The sequence below is a fragment of the Camelus bactrianus genome, chromosome 9, assembly GCF_048773025.1.
Source record: "Camelus bactrianus isolate YW-2024 breed Bactrian camel chromosome 9, ASM4877302v1, whole genome shotgun sequence".
Taxonomy (NCBI): domain Eukaryota; kingdom Metazoa; phylum Chordata; class Mammalia; order Artiodactyla; family Camelidae; genus Camelus; species Camelus bactrianus.
In genome coordinates, this window is record NC_133547.1 from 62,397,962 (window position 1) to 62,420,126 (window position 22,165).

General features: G+C 46.5%; 2 protein-coding genes and 1 long non-coding RNA gene across 7 annotated transcripts in view; 2 read left to right on the forward strand and 1 right to left on the reverse strand.

Moving 5' to 3' along the window:
* B3GNT9 (UDP-GlcNAc:betaGal beta-1,3-N-acetylglucosaminyltransferase 9) lies at positions 1–3,034 on the forward strand. Of its 3 annotated transcripts, none has more exons than XM_045522230.2 (2): positions 1–139; positions 508–3,034. In XM_045522230.2, the coding sequence occupies exon 2, from the start codon at positions 534–536 to the stop codon at positions 1,740–1,742; it is 1,209 nt and encodes a 402-aa protein (XP_045378186.1). In that variant the 5' UTR covers positions 1–139; positions 508–533; the 3' UTR covers positions 1,743–3,034. The 3 variants fall into 3 exon arrangements, with proteins under 3 accessions (XP_045378186.1, XP_045378185.1, XP_010960747.1); XM_045522229.2 differs by having other exon boundaries at positions 23–171; XM_010962445.3 differs by having other exon boundaries at positions 35–167.
* The window catches only part of PHAF1 (phagophore assembly factor 1), a 25,544-nt gene continuing 6,000 nt past the window's right edge, over positions 2,622–22,165 (reverse strand). The window contains exons 4-17 of the mRNA XM_045522233.2: positions 18,507–18,590; positions 14,779–14,822; positions 12,736–12,815; positions 12,352–12,446; positions 11,533–11,630; positions 11,329–11,441; positions 8,540–8,673; positions 8,078–8,161; positions 6,500–6,582; positions 6,037–6,080; positions 5,619–5,662; positions 5,409–5,467; positions 4,710–4,782; positions 2,622–4,095 (exon numbers count right to left, since the gene is read on the reverse strand). Coding sequence (XP_045378189.2) covers positions 4,012–4,095; positions 4,710–4,782; positions 5,409–5,467; positions 5,619–5,662; positions 6,037–6,080; positions 6,500–6,582; positions 8,078–8,161; positions 8,540–8,673; positions 11,329–11,441; positions 11,533–11,630; positions 12,352–12,446; positions 12,736–12,815; positions 14,779–14,822; positions 18,507–18,590 — 1,119 coding nt within the window. The 3' untranslated portion in view covers positions 2,622–4,011. The remainder of the gene's footprint in view (positions 4,096–4,709; positions 4,783–5,408; positions 5,468–5,618; positions 5,663–6,036; positions 6,081–6,499; positions 6,583–8,077; positions 8,162–8,539; positions 8,674–11,328; positions 11,442–11,532; positions 11,631–12,351; positions 12,447–12,735; positions 12,816–14,778; positions 14,823–18,506; positions 18,591–22,165) is intronic.
* Positions 3,782–17,824, forward strand: LOC141578670 (uncharacterized). 3 transcript variants are annotated; one of them, XR_012509267.1, is made up of 5 exons: positions 3,787–3,910; positions 9,849–9,978; positions 14,637–14,697; positions 15,847–16,015; positions 17,485–17,824. It is a non-coding gene; the product is annotated as an uncharacterized LOC141578670 (long non-coding RNA). The 3 variants fall into 3 exon arrangements; XR_012509265.1 differs by lacking the exon at positions 17,485–17,824 and having other exon boundaries at positions 15,847–16,191; XR_012509266.1 differs by lacking the exons at positions 9,849–9,978; positions 17,485–17,824 and having other exon boundaries at positions 3,782–3,910; positions 15,847–16,191.

Genomic DNA, 22,165 nt, shown 5'->3' on the forward strand with positions numbered 1-22,165 from the left:
CACGTGGCAGCGGCCCCGGGCCCCCCCTTCCTGCCAACGTTGCATTTGGCCCAGGCCCCGTCCATGGCCGCCCTTGGGACCCTACGCTGAGCCCCGGAGGCCCTGGCATGCGGGGCCGCGCCGCTCCCAAAGGTCAAAGGTGTGTCAAGATTCCAAGGACGACCGTGGTGGGTAGGGATGGGTAAAATGGATTGGGCCTCAGCGCGGGAAGGGGGTGGGGCCGAGGCTCTGCGTGTCCTTGTCCCGGCCTTGGGGCACCGTCCTGGGCCGGAGCTCAGGGGTGGGAGTCAGCTACTAGGAGGAACTTCTTTCCCTTTCAGGGTGCCCATCCCGGTGGGGGGTGGTCAGGGCCCAAAGTAGGAGGACACTGGAGGGGGATGAACGGCTGGTAGCTGGAGACCCCGGAGTATGGCCTCCTGCCCCCTCCCCTTGGGGAGGGCTGGGTAGGAAACCCTGGGGGCTGCTAGGTTCCCAGTCTGATGCCCTGATTGAGTTCTCTCTCCCCAGGGGGCGCGGGCGCCGGCCACGCGGACATGAGGCGGAGGCTGCGCCTACGCAGAGAAGCGTCGCTCACGCTGCTTCTCGGCGCCGCCCTCGGCCTCCTCCTCTACGCGCAGCGCGATGGCGCGGCACCGACGACAAGCGCGCCGCGAGCTCAAGAGGGGGCGGCGCTGGAGCCCACCGCGGGGCTCCGTGTATTCCCGGCACCCGACGCGGGTGCAGCCCCGCCGGCCTACGAAGAGGACACGCCGCAGCCGCCCACGCCCACGGGACCCTTTGACTTTGGTCGCTATCTGCGCGCCAAGGACCAGCGGCGCTTCCCTCTGCTCATTAACCAGCCGCACAAGTGCCGAGGAAATGGCGCATCTGCCAGCGGACCTGACCTGCTCATCGCCGTTAAGTCGGTGGCGGCTGACTTCGAGCGGCGCCAAGCCGTGCGCCAGACGTGGGGTGCTGAGGGTCGCGTGCAGGGGGCGCTTGTGCGCCGGGTGTTCCTGCTGGGCGTGCCCAGGGGCGCAGGCACGGACGGGGCAGACGCGGAGGGGGCGGGCACGCAAACGCACTGGAGCGCTCTGCTGCGTGCTGAGAGTCGAGCGTACGCAGACATCCTACTCTGGGCCTTCGACGACACTTTTTTCAACTTGACGCTCAAGGAGATCCACTTCCTGGCCTGGGCCTCCGCCTACTGCCCCGACGTGCGCTTCGTTTTTAAAGGCGACGCCGACGTGTTCGTGCATGTGGGAAACCTGCTGGAGTTCTTGGCGCCGCGGGACCCGGCGCAGGACCTGCTTGCGGGTGACGTGATCGTGCAGGCGCGGCCAATCCGAGTGCGGGCTAGCAAGTACTACATTCCCGAGGCTGTGTACGGCTTGCCCGCCTACCCGGCCTATGCAGGCGGCGGTGGCTTCGTGCTCTCAGGGGCCACACTGCGCCGCCTGGCTGGTGCCTGCGCGCAGGTTGAGCTCTTCCCCATCGACGACGTCTTTCTGGGCATGTGTCTACAGCGCCTGCGTCTCACACCTGAGCCGCACCCTGCTTTCCGCACCTTTGGTATCTCTCGGCCTTCAGCCGCGCCGCACTTACGCACCTTTGACCCCTGCTTTTACCGCGAGCTTCTTGTAGTGCACGGGCTCTCCGCTGCTGACATCTGGCTTATGTGGCACCTGCTGCACGGACCGCGTGGGCCAGCCTGTGCGCATCCATGGCCTGTCGCTACTGGCCCTTTCCAGTGGGGCCCCTAGCCACTTATCACAGCACCCAGCTCCCAGCTCCCCTCATTCAGACCCAGGATGTAGTGGGAGGTGGTTTTAATGGTAGGTTTCCCAGGGTGGATTACTGCGGTGTGTATGGTTCTTCCGCAGAAAAGGGCGTGAGTTCAGGATCCAGCCCCACTATCACCAGGAGTCTGCCGCCTCAGGGTCTCAGGGATTGAAGATTGAGCTTGGCTCCTGCTGACCTACCCTAATGGGAGGTGATCTGGAACCAATCAAATGGTGGCTCTTGAGATGGGCAGGGATGAGGTGGTGTACCATCAGGCTCTTTGCCAAGCAGGTAAACATGTTTGGTGCTCCTAGTAGGGACGTGTGTGTGGTGGGAGTGGCAGAGGCTCATGGAATCTGACCATACTCCTTGGCTTGGAATTCCTAGGGCAGACAAATGCAGGTCTTTCTCAAGGATGGCCCCACAGGGAGGGGCGGGGGTAGGGACCTGACCTCAGTCCTCATGGGACTGGCAGGCATTCTCCCACAACTCAATCTGAAAGTAGGTGTTTTGCTTCCTACCTGTCCCTTCAAAGTGGATTCTTAATCCTGTCCAGGTCTTTAGTTCTCCTACTGTCTGCTTTCCTGGGGCCAACTCCCGAGCCCTGGACTGGATGGAACACCAGGGATGGAGACACACAGGGACTGAGGGCATTGTCCTACCTAAAGTCTTTCACCACCTCCAGCTACCCACTGAAAAAGAACCTACAACCACAAAACTGAGTCTCCTACTGGAGGCCATGCTGCCCCCTTCAGAGGAGCCAAGGAACCTCTTCTCCTAAGATGACTTCACTATTAATTTCCCCATATTCTTCAACCACCCCCTTTCTCATCCCCCACCAAAAAACAATGCCTCCATGCTTATTTTAGTACAAACACCCCAGCAACAGCATATTGCTGAGGGCATAGGTCTTTATTGGAGGAGGGGTGTGGGCAGGGCATGAGGAAGGTTCCCCCATTCTAGGAGGATGGGAACAGTCCTGGCTGCCCCACAGTGGGATGTGCAGGGTGTCTCTGGCCAGGCCACAGTCCACATGGGAAGACACTAATCAGTCACAAAGTCATGGGAATGCCACACAAACCTGGCTATATGCCCAGGAACCACAAAGGAGCCCGGGACATTCATTGTTAAACTATACAGGATGAGGCTGTACATGAGTTAATTACAAAAGTCATATTTACAAAAATCTGTACACACATTTGAAAAACTCACAAAATTGTCATCTATGTATCACAAGTTGCTAGACCAAAATATTAAAAATGGGATAAAATTATACATTTCTCTTCTCAATTCTTTTCAAAAGGATTAATATTTTTAAAGCACATAAGCTACTTTCCTTAGTAAGTCCCATGAAGAGACTGAGCAGCCAGCCCTCCTTGAGCCCCAGAGGCCTTGAGCCATGAATGGGCCTGGCCAGGAGACACTGCCCTGGCTTGGGACAGCGAAGCCAAGTCCATAGTGCAGGACAGAATGCTGAAACACAACAAAAGGAGGAAGATGTCTTTGGCTAAAACTTTGGCATTAAATAAAAGAGGCAGACAAGATGGAAACATGCAGCCCCGCCAGCCAGGTTGGGCAGAGTAGGGGCACAGGCAACCCTGAAGGCTCGCTCCAAGAGGGGTGGGAACCAGGTCTGGGCACATAACTCAATGGTAGAAAGTTGTTTCAACCACTTGGGAGTGCCTACTGGGCCTAGCAGAGAGCGCGTGCAAGAAAGGAAGAGGGAAGGGCAGGTGGGCCACCTTGGGCACAGCCAGCTCATCAAGTAACTAAAGTGGATGTAGTGCAAAAGTCGCAACCAAGTACTGTGGACATGCTACCTGCTTGCCTTAAGGGTAATGTGGCAATGTTGGGCCAAAGGCAGGACCTTGTCCTCGTCCTGGGTTCCTGTGTCCTCAGCCACAGAAAGAGCCCCAAGTTTTCCAATGTGTATGGGACAGGGGAGACAGAACCCTGCCTCCTTACATTAGTAGAGAGCTCCTGGGTCCAGGTATCAAGGCTCAGAGTTTGTGCTTCTCTCTGCAGTCTGCGTCCCCTGTTGGCACCAGCAGGCTGAGAACAGACAGAGGAATATCTGGCTCTCTCACCCCACGGCATAACATCCAGCCTGAGCCCCACCTCAGAACATCACAACAGCCCTTCCACGCTGGTAAGGTGTCCGACAAAACCCACAGGGTAGCACAGGGAGGCCCACTGGACAAGATGTGAAGCACAATTCCATGGGGCAGAGGGACATGGGTGGTGATGTCCCTAGGGGAGCTCTGTTCTCAGGTGGGCACCAGGCCTAGGGGGGCCATAAAGTGTCACTGAGGCAATGTGGTTATTCTGCATGACCTAGAATGAGAAGAGGACAGTGAGTCAAGGGGGAGGAATAGAAGGGATGTAAGCAGAGCAGGCAACAGGACCCACAAAAACCACCACTGTGACTTGAGGGAAGGGACTTGAGGCAGCTCCTGTGCACAGGGGTTGGAACTTGTGTGTGTAACACAGCAGCCACGGGGCTGGGCTGATGCCTCAGCACCTCCAAACTCATGCTAGAGGTCTTCTCTGCCCTCATGTCTGCCTGTTCCTCTGGGATACATCAACTCCACCATGCCCATTTGTCCAGTCCTGGACACACTAGGGGTCCAGGTTATGGCATCCAGATGGGAAAACAGGGGCAGCTCATTCTTCTTCCAAGCCAGTGGGGACTCTATAGACAGTCACCCCATAGCACATTCATTCACGTGCCATTTAAAGGCCTCCAACATCCCTGGACTTAGCCCCACTTGCCCTGTGGTTCTCATTCCTACTGTACTCGCGTTTTCAAATCTACATGTAGGATCCTCATTACCTCTCAGTTTGTTGGATTAACTTGCTCAGCAGGTTAGGCGCTCCCTTCCCAATCTCCCTCAATCATTCGCCTGTCCTTGCCATGACTACCGGCCCCTCAAACCCCCAGGGCTTACCTCAAAGATCATCCGCTGAAGACCAAAGCAGAATGTGGAGCCAAAAGGGTTGGTGTTGTTTGGGGAGGAGGACCTGAGGCCGGGGAAGCCAGAATTAGAGGGGCAGACAAAGGCCAATGCCAGCCAGGGCATCTAGTCACTTTTGGGATGGGGGCTATTAGCTAATGATCTCTTATGGCTGTGAGCTTCTGTTTGCCACACAAGTCCTTGAGGTCCCAGGCACAGTGACAGGTCTCATTCAAGCTCTGAATCCTACATAGTCCAGCTGTCACAGAAGTTATTATGCAATTGGACTGGAGTGGTGCAAAGTCAGGAAGAAGAGGAGCCTCAGGCAGCATGGTAACCAGGTATTGAGTTGTGAGCTACGGCAGGTAGCAGCTTTGAGAGGGGAAAGAGCACAGGACAGCTAGTCAAAACTACCTCCCTTTCTGAGTAACTAAGGGTGAAAAGGTCCCCATACCTGGAGGCAGGTGGGGAAGGAGGGAGAGCTATCCCCAGGGGGCAACCTCTCTGGTACAGGTAAACACGGAGAACAGCTGGCCCAGTCCTAACATACAAGGTTGGGTCAGGAAGTCTGTTTGTGGCAACACCAGAAATTTCTGTCATTTTTAAGTCATACCCACTGCTAGAGACTTCCCTAGGCCTTCTGGGCTGTAAGGAGCTGGATGGGGTAGTTAGAGACAGCAACTTCCCACTCACCTATGCAGGACAACAGGCTTCTCCACAGGGTGGCCCAGAAGTTCCTGGATGTTGTCCCACTGCAAGAGGGGTGGTGGGTGACGGGATTAGCAGGGACCTGACCATGCCTGTGACCAATGGCTGGCCCAAAGGATATGGGGCCCTAGACTGCTGGCAGGCTCACACCCACCTCATTTTCAGAATGTGTCAGGTGGGAAAATAGAAGTTTACCTTGCTGTAGGTTGTGCATGTTTCTGTCTGACCATCTGTGTTTTCTGAAAAGAGAACACACTATGGTTGATAGCTGGCCTGGCCTGTATTCAGTTCCATATCTATTCAGGTAGATGGCTCAGCTCACCTGTGACACCAGCCTAGCCACCATATGCACTGGGACTGAAGTTTGGACACCAGTAATCTCAGTCATAGGATAAGACCTTTAGGGCCTCCAGGAGACTATAGACCAAGAACAAGGCAACCCCCAGAATAAAGAGCCCAACCAGGCGAGCTGAGGCTATATGGGCAGAAGCAGGTGGGCAAAGACTCCACAAAACCTACTAATACCACCCTCTCTGCGTGGATCATCATCTCTTCTCATTTTGAGAGACTGACTCTAAACCCTTTTCTTACCCTGAGGACATTGACTACTTACCTCTCTTTATGGTTAGTGGGATCTTGAACTCACAGCGGTGATAACTAGAGAGAGAAGGCAGAAGGGTAAAGGGTGGACGCCCTGGGAGGCCTCATCACCCCTGCATCTGCACCCCAGGAAAAACAGAATCAAGATCACTTGCCCAAAGCCCTGGCTCGGGGCTCGACACAGCGTTCACTAGGAGAGGCCAGATTTGGGCACTGGAGTCAGAAAAGGGACCAGCTTGGGGGGCTGAAGACCCTATTATCTATCAGAAGCCAAGCTTTCTGAACCTATTTCCCTATTTGTAAAATGGGTATAAATGGAGAGATGCAAGGTAATGGACACTATACCAGGAACAGAGCACTCAGGAAACGTTCACTGCCCATGAAACAGCAAACGTCCAAAGCCACAAGCTCTCCTTCCTGGGGATTTTTTTAGCTCAAAACTCACTTCTTGGAGGGGCAGGTATAGGTATACTCACATATTAAAATTATAATGTCCAGGGTAATTGGTATGTAGGACAAACTTCTTCACTTTGTGTGTATTCGCGTCAAAGAGAATGTCCTGGGATAGAAAACAAAGATGCCCAAGTGGGGAAAGTTACTGAGGCAGGGCAGGGGCCTTTCGAGGGCATGTCCAAGTTGGTGACTCCCACTCCACAATGGGGATGCCCTCAGGGAACAGTTTTTCCCCAAATAACAGTCAAGGGGACAGCTGAGGCTAAGTAGCCTTAACATGACACGGTGGGACAGGGGGTAGGGGGCACGCAATGGGATGATGACACACACCCAACCACCTATAGGCCTCCCCATCCTAAACTTTGTACTAGCAGGCCCGGCAGACACAGGGGTTACAGTTCCTACTGCTTGGGAACCCAAACATAGTCAGGGAGATCTTTCCTGACAAAAAGGACCTGGTGAAAAATCTAACTGAGCACAGATTTTGACTTAAAGGCTACCAGGAGGATTCAGGGGCCACCTGACTCTAAGGGGCTCAAGGCACCTGGCTATTCTGAATGCCATGACCTGCCAGGCACTTCCACAGAGCAGGCCTGTGGAAGTCAGCAACCCCTGGAACTGAAATTCCAGCTTCCAGTCAGGACTCAGATCTGGATGACATTACCTACTCAACACTTCTTGTACCCTTCCCCCAACTCTTCCCAGCTTCACATCCTGCCAGCTGTTCACACCTGTGACCCCAGGATTACCCCAGACTGCACTCTTCCACCAATAGCTATACCATGTCCTATTAGAGTTGGTCCATTCACTACAACTTCCACTTATCACTGGCCCTGGAACTCAAAAAGAGGTCCAGCTTACAATAGTGCCATTCTCTCCTGCCACCATCCTACCATCAAGAGTTTATGATCCCACTGCCACTGCCCCACTACTCCTGGATCCTCTTTGGTCTTTTCCACACCAGCAGACCCAGTCCCCCTTTCTTACTCTCGGGGTATACTCTTTCTTTGCTCAGGACCTCAGGTCCTAGAAAGCCAAAAGGTTAGAAGACCCAAGAGGCCAGCAATGCCCTCTGAGATGCATCCTGCTAGACAACCATTTCTCTCACACACATCACATATACCAGCTGGACTGTCAGCACTGATGGTGGCCACAGCTCCATTCAGCACCTTAGGCCCAGAGCATAGGGCTTCAGCAATGCCTCTGGGGTGATTCCCTAAAACTACAAAAGCACACTCCCAGTCTTTAAACCATTTTTTGTCTCTCTGTTTTGTGACTCCAGAAGAAGGTCTTATGTTCTACAAAATAGCAGTTCCCAAAACATCTTGAAGCTAAATGATTCCTGCACTTTTGGAGCTTGTTTCCCTCAGAAAAGAAGTCAAGATACACCAGGAAACTTGGTGTTTCTTAGCAATCCTGGTGTCAGGAAAGGTCTACTTTGGGGTACCAATGCCAATGCAAAACAGCACTGGTAAAGCCACCTGGGGCTAGGTTCCCTGCTGCCAAGCATGGTTATAGCTGCATGTGTACACATAGGTGTGCCCAGGTGCACTGCCCACCCCCACAGAAATGAAACACTTCTCTAAGGAATCACGACTTACCACTCCAAGAGTGAAGTAGTTAAAAAAGTAGTCATTGCATTTGGATGGAACTTGCTTATGAGGAGAGGGAGAATGAATCTTCATCTGTTGGGGGGAAAATAACAAGGAATTAAAATCCAACCCCTTAATACAGTTCTTGGATTAAATGAGTCTGTAGATTGTGTTTCTTGTATAACATTAATCTAATGGGTAAGCAAGAGTGTGGGAGTGCCAGATGCTGGTGCCCAACAACCCAGCCAGCTTTGGCAGATTATAGACTGGGCCCCGGTCTCTGAGGAAAGGCAGAACAATCTGACCAACAGGGGTCAGAAAAGAGCTTTCAATTTACTTCTCCATCAGCTTTAATAGAACAGGTTCTATAGGAAAATAGCAAATAGTTTATATTTAATATTAAGTTAATGTTGATTAAAAAAAAAAAAAGACAGAGACCACCTATTCACTTTATAAACACATTTTCCCTACCTTGTCTTCTGACTTGTAGAAGACCTTGTGTGGAGAGCCAAGCATGCTAAGAACATCTTGGCAGGAATCGCCAAAATACACCGAGCGTTCAAATACCCGCATCTTGGCATCTGCTAATAGGCCAGGTCCACAGCCTGCAGAGAACAAGGTAGAGGTGGTCAGGTTCCTTGTCAGGGCCCGAGACTCTGCAGCCCTGGGCCCTGGGAGCACCAGAGAGGCAAGTGGCCGCACACTGCATTATCAGGTCCGGCTGAGGGGCAAGACCGCATGTAAGCAGAAATACCAGGTCATCAGGACTTGAGATGCTACATGAGGTCTCTACTCAAAATAATGCCAGAGACTCAACTCAATCCCACAAAAGTGACATGGAGCTCTGGAAACGTCATTCACTGACTCACCAGTTACTCATTGACACCATGGGCTAGGACACTTTGCTAAACATTGAGGAAGCAAAGGTGAGCAAAACAGGTACAGCCTCTGCCCACACTGGTGCTTACGGTGTGGAGATTCCAATCAGACCATCACACAACTGTGGTACAAGGTACAATAAACAGCAGCACAGGTGCTGTGGACATATAAAAATGGGGGCTATTGTCTCTTACAACTGTCCAGGTCCCGACAAAATACAAGGATTTATATTAAGAAGTAATTCTCAGTGGTAACCCCCAGCAAGAGACTGGACCTGAAGATCACTCTACAGATGAGCCAAGAGCGAAGAATCCATTAACTTACTCCCTAATTCTACACACACCTGATAGACCCACCAACTCTCAAGAGACAAACTGGGAAAGTGGGAGAATGAAAAAACCTCATTTGCCAAAAGTTTCTCCTTTGGGGAGAATCTTTAAACCCTGACTTTTTCTAATACATTTCAGAAATGGTTCCAGTTAAACATACATATGCAGAAGTGGTTGTGGAATACCAAGAGACACACCAACAATAAAATTTCCCCCATTCTGTGGATAGGAAGACAAAGTATTCTGCCCAAAGTGAAAAAGGAAGCCAAGAATCCAGAGGATTACAATTCCTGGTACCATGAAAATCACTATCATCACCTTACTCTGCACAGGGCTTTACAGTTGACAAAGCTCTTTCTTGTATAACAATCCATTTTTTATATACAGAAGACTTCAGGAATCCAAAATCTGAAATAAAGAGGTACTGAGTTCTCCAACTAAGCCAAGAGTCTTTATTTAGTCACAGCACAAACACACTGAGTGACAAAATAAAATGAAAGCTGTGTTTAAATTAACTAGGTCCTGGGAAAAAGCACAGTCCACATTAACCTATAAGTCTATAAATCTTGCAGCTTAGGCAAGCCTGGGTGACCTACAGAACCCACCAAAAGTCCTGTCAAGCTGGACTGTGTGCCCGAAGTCTCCAGATACCAGATACTCACGAATGTCTAGATGGGGTTACAGGGAAGGCACCCTTCACAGGTGAGTCTCCTCTCTTGTCTCACTCTACCTGAAGCCTCCTCAGGTAAAATTACCCTTAGTTTTAGGAGACTATTTTAGTTTCTGATTGCCTGGAGTGAGTCTTCCTATAAATTATTGTGAGGATCAAGACAGTTGAATAGACTTTCCACATTAAAATCATCACTGTAGCCACAGTCCATAGGAGAAAGATGTAAGAAAGGAGTTGCCAGGGACAAGCTACCTTTAAGCTTGTCAAAGGACACTCTCAGTGAGTACTGGGTTGGATAATAACTCATTGACGTCTTGACCGTAACAAAGTGTTTTCCCCACTGACCCTGAAAGCAGTGAGATGTGACTGCTAGAAGTGTCCTGTACAGGGTGGAAGTCAGAATTGGTTGAGAACTCCCCTCTCCAGCCTCTCAACAGGCTCCTCCTGCTGTCATCTGGGATAACAGCACCATCCTTGACTACCCTACTGTTTCAAGTAGCAGCCCTTCTGCTCTGAGAAGACCCTAAATCACTCAATCTTGCTGCCACATCTCAAGTCTCTCAAAAATTCTAGCTCAGGTGCAATGTTCCTTTAAGTAGCTAGTGTTCTGCCATGGCTGGACAATATATTTTTTTAAATTTCTAACCTGGAGCCTGTGAACTGTCTTAATTATTCAGGGGGATGAGTTCAGTTTATATATAAGATTTATTAACAGTTAAGATCTGACACCCCAGAGACTGATGCAAGACCCCAGCTTATGAATAAACACTGGCTAGACTATGAGCTCCATGAAAGAATGCCCTTTCATGGAGCTCACAGTCCCCAGGCCAACTTTATGGAGGTAAACCCCACTGGAGGACCTCGGTATTACTACACATAATCCAAGGTCTGAAGGAGCTAAGATTATCCAGGCACAAGAAAATCACAAGATGAAGCGTGAATCCTGAAGAGACCAACCACTTGAAGGCAGCAACTCTTTTTTTTGTTCACAGTCAGCAAAACTCAGCAGGGTGTGGCCATGCCACAATTCAACAAGTTCTTCTTGCCAGCCTTCTCTGAGAAATGGGCGCAAAGAGTGGAAAACGGGAGAACAGACAACACTGTAGCCCGTAAGATATATCTCCAGGACCTGGGAACCACTGCAAAACTACATTAAGTACACAGAAGGCTGATGTACATGCTGAGGGAAGCAGTGTTACTGTCATTTATTAAGATTTGCTCAAGATAAGACTGTCTTGTCCCTTCACAAATTTAAATGAAAACTTTAACCATAATCATCTGCGCCATTTGTCTTCTACCAACTATCTCTAAGCACGTGGCATTTTAAACTGTGTCAACAAGGATATAATGGAGAATCCACCACTCTAAAGCCAGTAACTGACCTGCAGCAAGTAGGCGAAGTCGTAAACCTGAGGGTCCAGTTCCATCTCGAAGAACATCTACACTCTCAGCATACACATTGCCCAGGAAACAGCTCAGAGGCATCACAGGAGCCCTGGGGGCAGGCACAGAATGAGCAGAGGCTTTGCCCTCCCTCCCAGGCAACCCACGGCCTTAGCATGAAGCTTGTGCCCCCTCACACGTACTTGGTATCCTGAAGGCTGTTTCCACTATAGATGTACATTCGTTTCACAGTTGCTCCATGGGGTATCTGGAGAGAGGCCAGACCATGGGCAAAATTGGGCTGCAAACACAGAAAAATTTCAGTAAAAACACACTGCAACATTGTGCTGTACACTAGAAATTGACACACTATAACCAACTACACTTCAATTAAAACAACAAGACAAATACACTTCAGGCCATGTGACTCAGGCTCTGGCATTTCCCTAAAACTCATGGTCTTCAAAAACTGGCCAGGTCAAAGCACACAATCAAACCTGCCTCCAGGTCAAAAAATTCACACCAACCATGGAAGTTCTTCCTTAATGTTATTTAGTTTTTCATTCTTTCATCAAGGAGAAAATGCAGAAATGCCTCCTTTAAGAAAATGTAAACTTACAAAAACCTATCATTTCATAACCCTAAGGATGCTGTTGCCTAAGGATGAATGAAACATTTTGCTAAAAGCAACAGATAACTGAAAATCCAGGATGAATTCTCTCAAATTCTAGGCCATTGAGAAAAACTGCAGTGATCTGGTGTTTTAAACTACATGACAGAGATTTACTTACGAAAAATGAGCTCAACCTCACTCTTCAGCTGGAAGTGCCCTCTTCCTGGGAATGCCAGCCTGAGCTTTGTTCTGTCAACTTCACCCACTCTACCCACCCTGACCCCTGAAGATATCAAAGACGATGAAACCAAAGAAAGGGTACCTATCCAGCTTCCCCCAATGGCACTGTCTGCTGACCCATATCACCTGGGCATTGGGCAACATACAACAGGGAAAGAGAAGGGCTAACCTCGTACTTGGGAGCCTCAGTCCATGAGTCCAGCTGAAAAGAGAAAGACAGTCCTCTGAAGTTGAGGTGGAAGAGCTGCTCAGCGGAGTTGTACACTGTAGGAGCGGGGAGAAGAAAGTGACTTGGTTGAATGGCATCAGAGGCTGCAGACACAAACCAGCCAGGCAGCAGGTAATGACTGGCAACACCTTCCTTGAGTCTCATTTCTGAACTGAACTACTAGGCTGAAAACAAAGGGAAGGAGCTTTCCTTCACACCCAAGTACCAACCCCAAAATCCTACAGGAGCGTGACTTTGGGGTTGGGGCTGGGATGGCACTCCTTGCCAGGTTTATCACTATGGACTGCCACAGATGACCAGAGGAATCCGCTGGACTTGGCTTACCTCCAGGATGGGTTGCACCAAAAGACTGGTCAATCTGCTCAATAGTGGGAGCTATGGCTTGAGAATTGAAATGTACGCCACTGAAAAACAAAGATACTTTTTAATACCAGGCTTTGCAGGATAGACTCACAGATCATTGGAGAAGGTGGTTGGAAGCTCTTAAAATGCAGGTGGGTGAGTCTACAATTGCATCAAAATAAAAGTTTAACTACAGAACTTTTAAATAATGAGGTCAGAAATAGCCAATTCTCCTAAGGCTGATATACAGAATTAATCTTCTAGATCCTCTCAAGACATCTGTGGCCACCAGGATCAGCTCAGAAGGAAATAAATCCAGCCTCAACCTCATGGCATTTGGACTTGGATAGAGTAGTCACAGAAATAGACAGTGTTAATGTGTTTTCCCAGGATGCCTACTTGTAGTGTGGCTTGAAAAGGAATTTTCTTAAGAGTATAGCCAAGCAAGGCAGCTTGTTTCCCTAACAGGCAGAGCCAGCACTCATGGACTGGGTGAATGGGTACGTGGATGGAAAGGAATGGATCCCAAGCAAAGGAAAAACACCTGGGAGGGGGATGGGCTTGGAAGCAAGGAAGGGCATATGATTTCAGATGATGGACACAAAGATAAGTCATTTATGACTTTAAGGAAAATGCTTAGAGGTTAAGAATAATTTTTTAAAAAATTAGTATCATTTATGAAACACCCGTTTTTAAATTTTTATCTCATTTTTTTTATTTTTAATTAATTCATTTAAAAAATTCTGGGGGGAGGTCATTAGGTCTATTTGTTTATTATTAGTTTTTTTTTAATTGGGGGTACTGGGAATTGAACCCAGAACCTCATGCATGCTAAGCATGTGTTGTACCATTTGAGCTAGACCCTCCCCAATTAATTCACTTTTTAAATTTTAATTTTTTATTGAAGTATAGTTAATTTACAAAGTTTCAGGTGTACAGCAAAGTGATTCAGATATATATATATATATATATATATATATATAAAAATACATATTTATATATATAAAAATACATATTTATATATATAAAAATACTTATTTTTTTCAGATTCTTTTCCATTATAGATTACAAGATACTAAATGTAGTTCCCTGCACTATACAGTTGTTGAAACCAGGCACTATACTATGTGCTTTACCAGCATTATTTCATGTAATCTTCCTAACCCAGCAGCCACATTGGTTTCATTTCTCTAGTGAGAAAAGAAGCTCAAAGAGGTTAAGTGACTTGCCCAAGTTCACAGAGGTAATAAAATGATGAAGCCATAACTCAAATCCAGGGAAGCCTGACTCTAGACCCCTCACTCTTACCCACTGACTCTTTAGAGGGTAAAGAGAAGCCAGACCCTGATGTACGAAGGCCCCAACAAGCCAAGAGACAACCAGAATCTGCAGGGGTCAGTGTTATTACACATTTGCTTTATCTACTTCTCTATTGGCAAACACTGCTCAAGTCAGCCCAGGAGCTGATTCCTTTCACACAACTGAAAAGGCAAAGCTGTTAAGGAAGCTTACTCAATGAAGTATTCTAGATGCCAGCACAGTGTCTTACCATAATGGGGGCTCAACTATTTGTGCATCATACAGACTATTCCCATTTTCATTCTAAAAAGCAGATTTTGGCCCCCTAATAGTGGTCCTATTTGGCATTCTCTTCAGCATAGGTTTTGAAGTCAGATCTATTTGGTTTGTCCCACCTCTGGTGGTCATGAAAACATAAAGAGGTGACAGAAGAGGCTGTGCAAGGAAAGGCAGCTATGACCTAGGAGATGGTCACAGACCTCTGAGCTAAGGTCCTGCTTTGTTGTGGGATTAAATAAGCTGACATCTATGTGAAGTGTTTTACACACGGTGTTTTCTTCATGAGGTTTCCTTCTCTTCCCCAGGAAACTGAGTAGGCTTGAAGGCTGCCTGAAGACATCATGGCACCAGAACTGCTGCAGATGGGTATCCTTTACTAACTTAATATGGGGAGCAGATAAAGTCCATGTGTACCAAGCCTATGACACATACCAGGAGAAAACTTACCAATATTTTAACTTTACTTTAGTTAAGTCATATACTTCAATCACCTAAAGACAAAAACAAACGTTTAAGAGTCATTAATGTTCTGTAATTAAAAAAATTAGTTAAAAAGACATTTATAGAATGGTGAAGAAAAAAATTATCACTAGTTGAAACTCTCCTAAAGCACTGCACATGACCTTTTGTTCTCGTTTTTATATTTGAAAGAAAAACCCATACCACACAGACAGCATGAACTTTACCTTCTCTCTCTAGTGGATTGTTAAACAGATGTCCATGGTATTCTGGGTCAGATTTTTATGTCTCATATACTGCTGGGTCATATAGAAGACTGCAAGTACCACGATATAGGACAGTGAAAACCTCCACAGAAACAAATTCATGCAGCGTGTTAAGGCTGTAACCTGCGACAGAAATACTGAGCTCCCTTCCCTCTATTCCATACTTTGCTGCATTATAAAAACTCTAATCAAGTTACTTTCAAAAAAAGCTTCAAAATACCATGGTTTATAAAACAAATGGGTGGAAGGGAAGGTCTATCCTGCTGGTAAACAAATCATATTACATTAGCTTAGGACAATGTGACAATATTAAGCTGTATTCCTAATGAAGGGCATATGGTCAAACTTGGAGAATTTCAGGACCCTTGTGAAGTTTCAGCGTTCAGCCTAGATGAAATGCCAAGAACTCAGGGAGGAAACAAAGGAAAAATTAGTGAACACTCAGTCACCAGTGATGCCAAGTAATGAGCACTCTCAAGGCTTCTATGTCAATGGCATCAAGGGTTAGGCAGTCAGCAGCATAGCTGACTGGGGCCTGCAGCACCATCTACTATCCTCCAGCTGAGAGGTGTGGCCGGCATTGTGGAGGGATAAGCAGAGCTGGTTTAGCACTGACAACCTGGGCTTCATCCTGGAAAGGGCTATGGGGCACTGGCTGTACCAGCATCTGGCATTGTCACAGGAAGAGACATAATAGGCAGTTCACTCTTGGTCAGACCTGTCCCTAACTTTATTTAGAGATCATAACACTGAACTACAAGTTGGGCACCTCTTTAACTATAAGGTGCAGCTATTCTGATCCTACCTGCTGCTAAGAATCACTCCCTCTGCTGGGCTGTCGTAGCACTTCAATCTACGCTTTCCTGCATTAGTATATGCTGTTCACTGGTCCCACTAAGTTTAGCCCCTTGAGGTCTGGTTCACTGGTTTGCACAGAAGAGGTACACAACACACGTGAGGTGAGTCTGTCTGGTATGAAGCTGGTAAAGGGCAGTATGAAGCTTAAAAACATGAAAAGAGGTGTCAAGAGAGGTTGTGCAAAGGCAGGGAAATAGCTGATTCATAAGACACTGAGTCTTCAGAAAACCTGGGCATGGCTGTATATCATGTCAAACTGGTAACTCATTTTACCAAGGCCGGGGTCCCATGCTGCCAGAGGCCTTAACCCTCAGCTGGAAGCCCTGCTTGTATAGCACTGCTTGTTTAGGCACTCTGCCTCTCTGATTGCTACCACTAAGGCTGGCCAATGACCTTCCAAGGGCTTCCCACTATTCATCCTGTGGGGGTAGGTCTCCAGGATATTCTTACTGTGTTACTATCACTCACTTGTCAACAGCCCAGACCAACACTTATGGCACAGCATTTGTGACAGAAAGGACTCCAAGCTGGTCAGCACTCTGGGTTCCATGCCAGAATCAACCAGCAGATTTTGGCCCATGGAGCTTGCTGGGCCACAGGGACAAGTAGCTGGGGAAGTCTAAAGTCCATGGTTTTCCACCCTCTGGGCTGGAAAAGACTGATTTCCCCAGAGACATGGCAGCAGCTAAGATAGGAAAGGAAAAGATAGATGGCTATAAAGGTTGTAAGTTGTGAAGACTTATTCCACAGGGCTCTCTCACACACAGGGAGTAAGGATGGGGAAACTGCAGGAGATGGCAGCACTGGCGTGAGATGGCTTCTAAAGCCCTTGGATGGAAGGGCAGGCAAATAGGTCAGGTCAGAATTAATACCAACCAAGGGCACTCAAGGAACTGTTTCCTCAGTTTCCAGAGGTTCAGGCAGGGCCCCAGCCCCTCCTTCTTCACAGGGATCTCCACGAAAGGCAGAAAGAAGGTTCAGTTTTACCTCCTTTCCCATTCAAGTGTCCTTTCCATTCCTCACATTTCCACATAATACACTCACACTATTTTCATCAGCTTTTATCACATTATTTCCCATACCCATCAAAAGAACCTAAGCCATTTCTATTCCCAGTGGCCAGTCACCGCAGTCTGGTAATAAACGGTTAAAAGCTAGATGTCAGGTAGACCACCACTTATCCTCTGCCCCTCTGTCGTCTCACTGGTAAGTAGTACCACTCACAAGCTTGTTAGGATTAAACTAGGAATTTGCATGGGAAGCACACAGCCATATGTATAACGTGTCCCACTAAATATACGATATTGTCTTCACCATGAATAACTATGATAATTCTATGATAGGCTGTCTATCCATCCCCTATTATTGTCCCTTTAGGTTACTTCCAGCTTTCCGTTACTATGAAAAGCCCTGCTGTATTACCCTCCCCATAATCTTTTTTTTGGGTTATGTTTCCTAAAGTGGGTTTACCAAGTCAAAGACAAATGACTCTCTGTAAAGGTGTTTTCAGATTAGTGTTCCCTAATTTGTGATGAAGCCACATTGAAGACCATACTCTATCTTTTTCCAGTGTAGAACTTCTGGTCAGTATAAGCCCATAAGAAGAGGCAAGGAGATGTTGGCTAAGAATCTTCACATCAAACTCTCCTTTTTGAAAAACCATCATAAACAAGGAATTCTTATTCCACGTACAGATTCTTTTTCCATGTTCTGTTTTCCTACCTCAGCAGCTCACTTGTGATGGGATGATGAGAACTAGGAAGTACCCACGTCCTCTGGAAAGGCAACTCCATAACCTAACCAGGATGATGGCTCTGGCATGCTACCACACAGAGCCACACTTAACCTTTTGACTCTGAGGCATGAGTCTGATGTCACTTGACTAACCTGTGATGTTCAGGCATTTGTAAATAGGGTATTAAAAACAACATGGACTAAAATATGTATTAGTAAACTGCACCTAAATGCCAATTAAGACAACCCTACATACCAGCAAGTTGTTTAACATTTCCTCAAAGGGGCTGAAGAATCAACTCAGTGCTGGTGGTACTGAAGTCCAAACCCCAACATTTTAGGAAGAACAGTTCCATTTTTTATCTTCCAAGTCTTACTGTTTGACCCAAGAATGAATAAAAACAAGATACAAAAACCTGACTAAAGTCTTTTGGCCCTATTCTGCAGTCAGGCCCATTTTAAGTACTTTTTTTTTTTTAAGACTCAGGATAATCTATGCCAAACACTTAGCTCTACTTGTTTTCCTACCCAACACAAAAGGCCCCTCCCTGTAGCACGTCCCCCAAATCTTCAACACTTTTCCCCCTTCCTCTCTGGAGCCTGAGACTATGGGAATCTTGCATGATAGCACTACACCAATGGTGCTAGGAGTCTGAGACTAGAGTCCGTCCCAGACTCTATCCAACCACCCCCCATCCACCCCCAGCTTCTCTCTTTTTAGGGTAACAGGCACAGCTTCAATCCCCTATATTGTGGTTGTCTCTGAATCACAAAAGTCTACTCCCACTTATTAAAATATCCCACAATTGCACACATTAATCAGACTGACATGAAACTTTAGTTGTCATTTATAGTTACCTTAAGTCTCTGATTGAAAGCATCAAACAGTAGTTTGATCCCGTCCTGAGTCAGGTTAAGGATGAGGTCATGGCTTAAAGGAGACTACAAAAAATAATAATAATAAATAAACATACACTCTGAACAACTAACTTACTCACCAGCACCTACTGAAACATTACAATATAAATGCAGTGCACAGAGAACATCTAAGTGTAGACAGCTGACAGGTTTGGAAGCCAGAAACTGTTTTATGAATGCAATGTGTCTTCTACTTCCAGCCTGCAGATGCTGCTTTGCAATATTGGTTGAAAAGAGATTCTCTTCCAGGCTTTGAGTTATTACCTGGGGAAAGGGCCAAAATTATGTGGGTATATAGGCCATTTTCTCTAGAGGGTCCAGGGTCTACATCTGTAGCATGGGTTTACTGCTATAAAACCTACAGAGCAGTAGATAAGGAATACAAGCCTCGTGAAAAGGTCTCACAGGATCCAAATTCAGCAAGTAATGGTCAATGCATGTCAGCTGAACCTATGTCAATTCACTCCAGGGCTGTCTGTACCACTCACAGGAAAAAAACCATTTCATTCTTTGACTGTTTTAAGCCATATTCCAGGACAAAGAAGTACCTTGTGATCTGACTATGTGTGAGATGACACACTTACTCCTCTCTCCATCCCCCTACCATCCCATATCACATGCGCTTCTTTCTGAAAAGCCCAAGTCTGAGATCTAAGGAGTCATATTTCTACATGTGCCCCTTCTGAGTCCCATGGGGGTGGGGAGCAGCAGCAGAGAGCAGCAGACAGAGCTAGCCTTGAGTCTTGGTGATCTGTGACCTTAAGTGACTCTTTAAACTTCTCTGAGCTCTAGCTTCTTCAAGGGAATACCATCATCCCTTCGCCTCCAGGGTTTTTATAAGGACAGAGATAGTAGGTCAGAAAGCACTGGGCACAGCACTCAGCACAGAGTACTCTTTCCTAGTGTCTGCCCCACCTGACTGCTTCTGCTCCAATGCAATCAATTCAAAGTCTGAGGACTCTCCATAGCCCTGAACTAGGATGTTCAGCACTGTAAGAAAAACACCACCATCCAAAACCCTGCCCCTTCTTGAAACTGGCACCCAGCTGTCAAAAGAGTTTAGAAAAGTCTCTGTGGGGAGCTTTTCAAGGTAGGCCCAGTGAATGAAGGTGTGGCTGTCAGAGATAGTGATATAGGCTGGAAGGCCAGGTGTCACTGCTGCTCTGGGCCTCAATGGAAAAATTCTCCCCCAAAAGCTTTCTGAGATTAGCTCAGAATGTCTGCTCCCTCCAACCCACGATCTTCACAGGATAGTAGGACTGGGTGGTACCTTCATGCCTGGCAAACACTAGAAGAAAGATGTTGTTATTTTCCAGGAAGTCTGTATGAACATCTAAAACCACTAGGTCTCAAGTAAGATAATGGAATAATGGACCCTGACCTTAGGTCACTTATTTTCAACCCAGAACAAACAGTTCGGTTTCTGAGTGGTAAGCTATTATCACTATTTCATAGTAAGCTATTATCACTATTTCATGGTGATAAGCAGGATAAGGCAACATTTTAGCATCTTTCAAGATCACTGCTTGGAGTATCTGAATTTTCTACACACTCCCAAGATCTGATCATTTTTCCCCTGGCATTGTTACAATTCAGGATGTAACTAAGCAATTTTCAAAAGCAAGTAAATCACCCTTATTATCAGTGTTTTATATCTCCAGAACCAAAATACACATGTACTATGTGTTTAAGCAGACCCTTCCAGTTCAGTAAAGCTGTCTGCTGCTAGTCATTAACAACTCTTCCCTCTAGGAAAGATGAGACTTACTTGATATGCACATTTAATTTCCAAGGTATGATTTGCTGGAAACAGATATTTCTGAAATGTTTAATGGGGCCAAATGATTCTCTGCATTTGATGGGAAGCAAGGAAACAAATGGGAAGTAAGGGAAGGAGGGGAGGAGAGGACAGGACCTCCACTTAAGAAACACCGTATCAGGGCTCTGAGATACTACTTCCTCTTGATCCTCATCAAAAGATTATTCTAAGGAAATCATGCCCATTTTGGAGAGCCAGACTAGTTATTAACTTGCCACAGTCGCATAACCAAGAAATGGGGAAAGCATGGATCTGAACCAAGGTCTGGATTCAAAAACTTATGCTTCCACCTGCTTAGAAGATATTGGGGGCAATTAGCTTAATGCTAAAACTATTTATACCCAAAGATCGGAATGACAGACAACAGAGGTAGTGATATAAAAAATAAACCTCATTAGAAAAATTGGTTAAGAAAGTTTAAAGCCTTTTTCAAATGTATCTAATCTTGGGTGCCCAATGTGATTTAACTAAATGTTCTGGTGGCTATAAACTCAGGAAGCAAGCTTATTATTCCTGTTTTGACGGCTGCTAATTGTCATGAGTAATTCCCTCATGACCTAACACTGAAAGTCAGACTAGGTTATGGATGATATGAGTGCGACAAAGAGGAAAAGCCACCATCTTTCACTTTATAAGTGAGAAACCACTTTGCCACTATGGCTCCAGAAACCTCTGCCCACTCCCACAAATCCTGTGTTCTGTGGTAGGCACCACAAAATATCCAAGCACTTGCTTGGTGATTAACCACTCCCTGTTTCAAAAAGACCTCTCACATGGACCTCATTAGGCTGGCAGAGACGTATGGTACTATATAATGTAATGTCTGGGTATAGGTAACAGGCTCAACTCTGACACTACCAAGCCAAACTGGGAAGCCTCATAGAAATCTCACCAATCTTGAATCCACAAAAATTTTCTTCATGTCAAAAACAAGCTGTTGTTTGCTTTAGGATCTGAAGCTAACTGAAACAAACAGAACTAAAATCATCAAATCAGTATTTAAAGGGTCTCAGAAAAGATACGGAGGACATCCAGTAGCCTGTGCAGGATCAAAACTATTCCCTGAGATTTATGACACACAGGCTGCCACAAAGGTTGCTCCACAGGGCAGAACATGGTCTGTGTCCTAAAAGGACCACAGGTTTTTAGAGAGTTCAACAGAAGGGAGACTGCATTTTTAGAAAATTAAGAAGAATTCTATTTCTAAAGGCCTATAAAAAGGTCTCTAACTTTAATAAAACGTAATCCAAAAAATTCTAATGTTCAGAAAGTTCTGCTTGGGTGCTAACCTAAAACATACTCTTCCTGGAAACTGAAAAGGTCTTTGTAGGTCCATGCAACATTATACCACAGGAGTTAATTCTTGGCACAACATTTAATAGAGGTCACTGTAAATGAGACAAAAAAAAAAAAAAAAAAGAGTAAAATATGCCCATTACTTTGGAGGCAATGTTTCGCAATTTCCATATGTCATATCATTCTCACTAACAAGGTAAGCTACACCTTCTTCTTTTCAAGTCTGGGATGTTCTGCTAGTTAGTAATCTGCACAGCAACAATCTTGAACACAAACCAAAGCAATGAACAAATGAGAAAAGACTATTCTAAACAAGAAAGGGGAAGGCAAGCACCCTAGAAGACAAGACGATCCTGGAGGTGACCTCACACTGAAAAATTCCTGTTTAAGAGCCAGTAGGTAAAGTCAAACAATCAAAAAACAAGTTCAGTTGTCACTGCTCTTCCAAACTTGTAAGTACTAGGTTATCAAGACTACAAAAGCC

What these genes read in the sequence shown, in the direction of transcription:
- B3GNT9 (XM_045522229.2), top strand. Translation starts at nt 108, where the DNA reads ATGCGGGGCCGCGCCGCTCCCAAAGGTCAAAGGTGTGTCAAGATTCCA. An exon ending in TCCAAGGACGACCGTGGTGG is followed by an intron (nt 172 to 507) that starts GTAGGGATGGGT and finishes CTCTCTCCCCAG; the next exon opens with GGGGCGCGGGCGCCGGCCAC.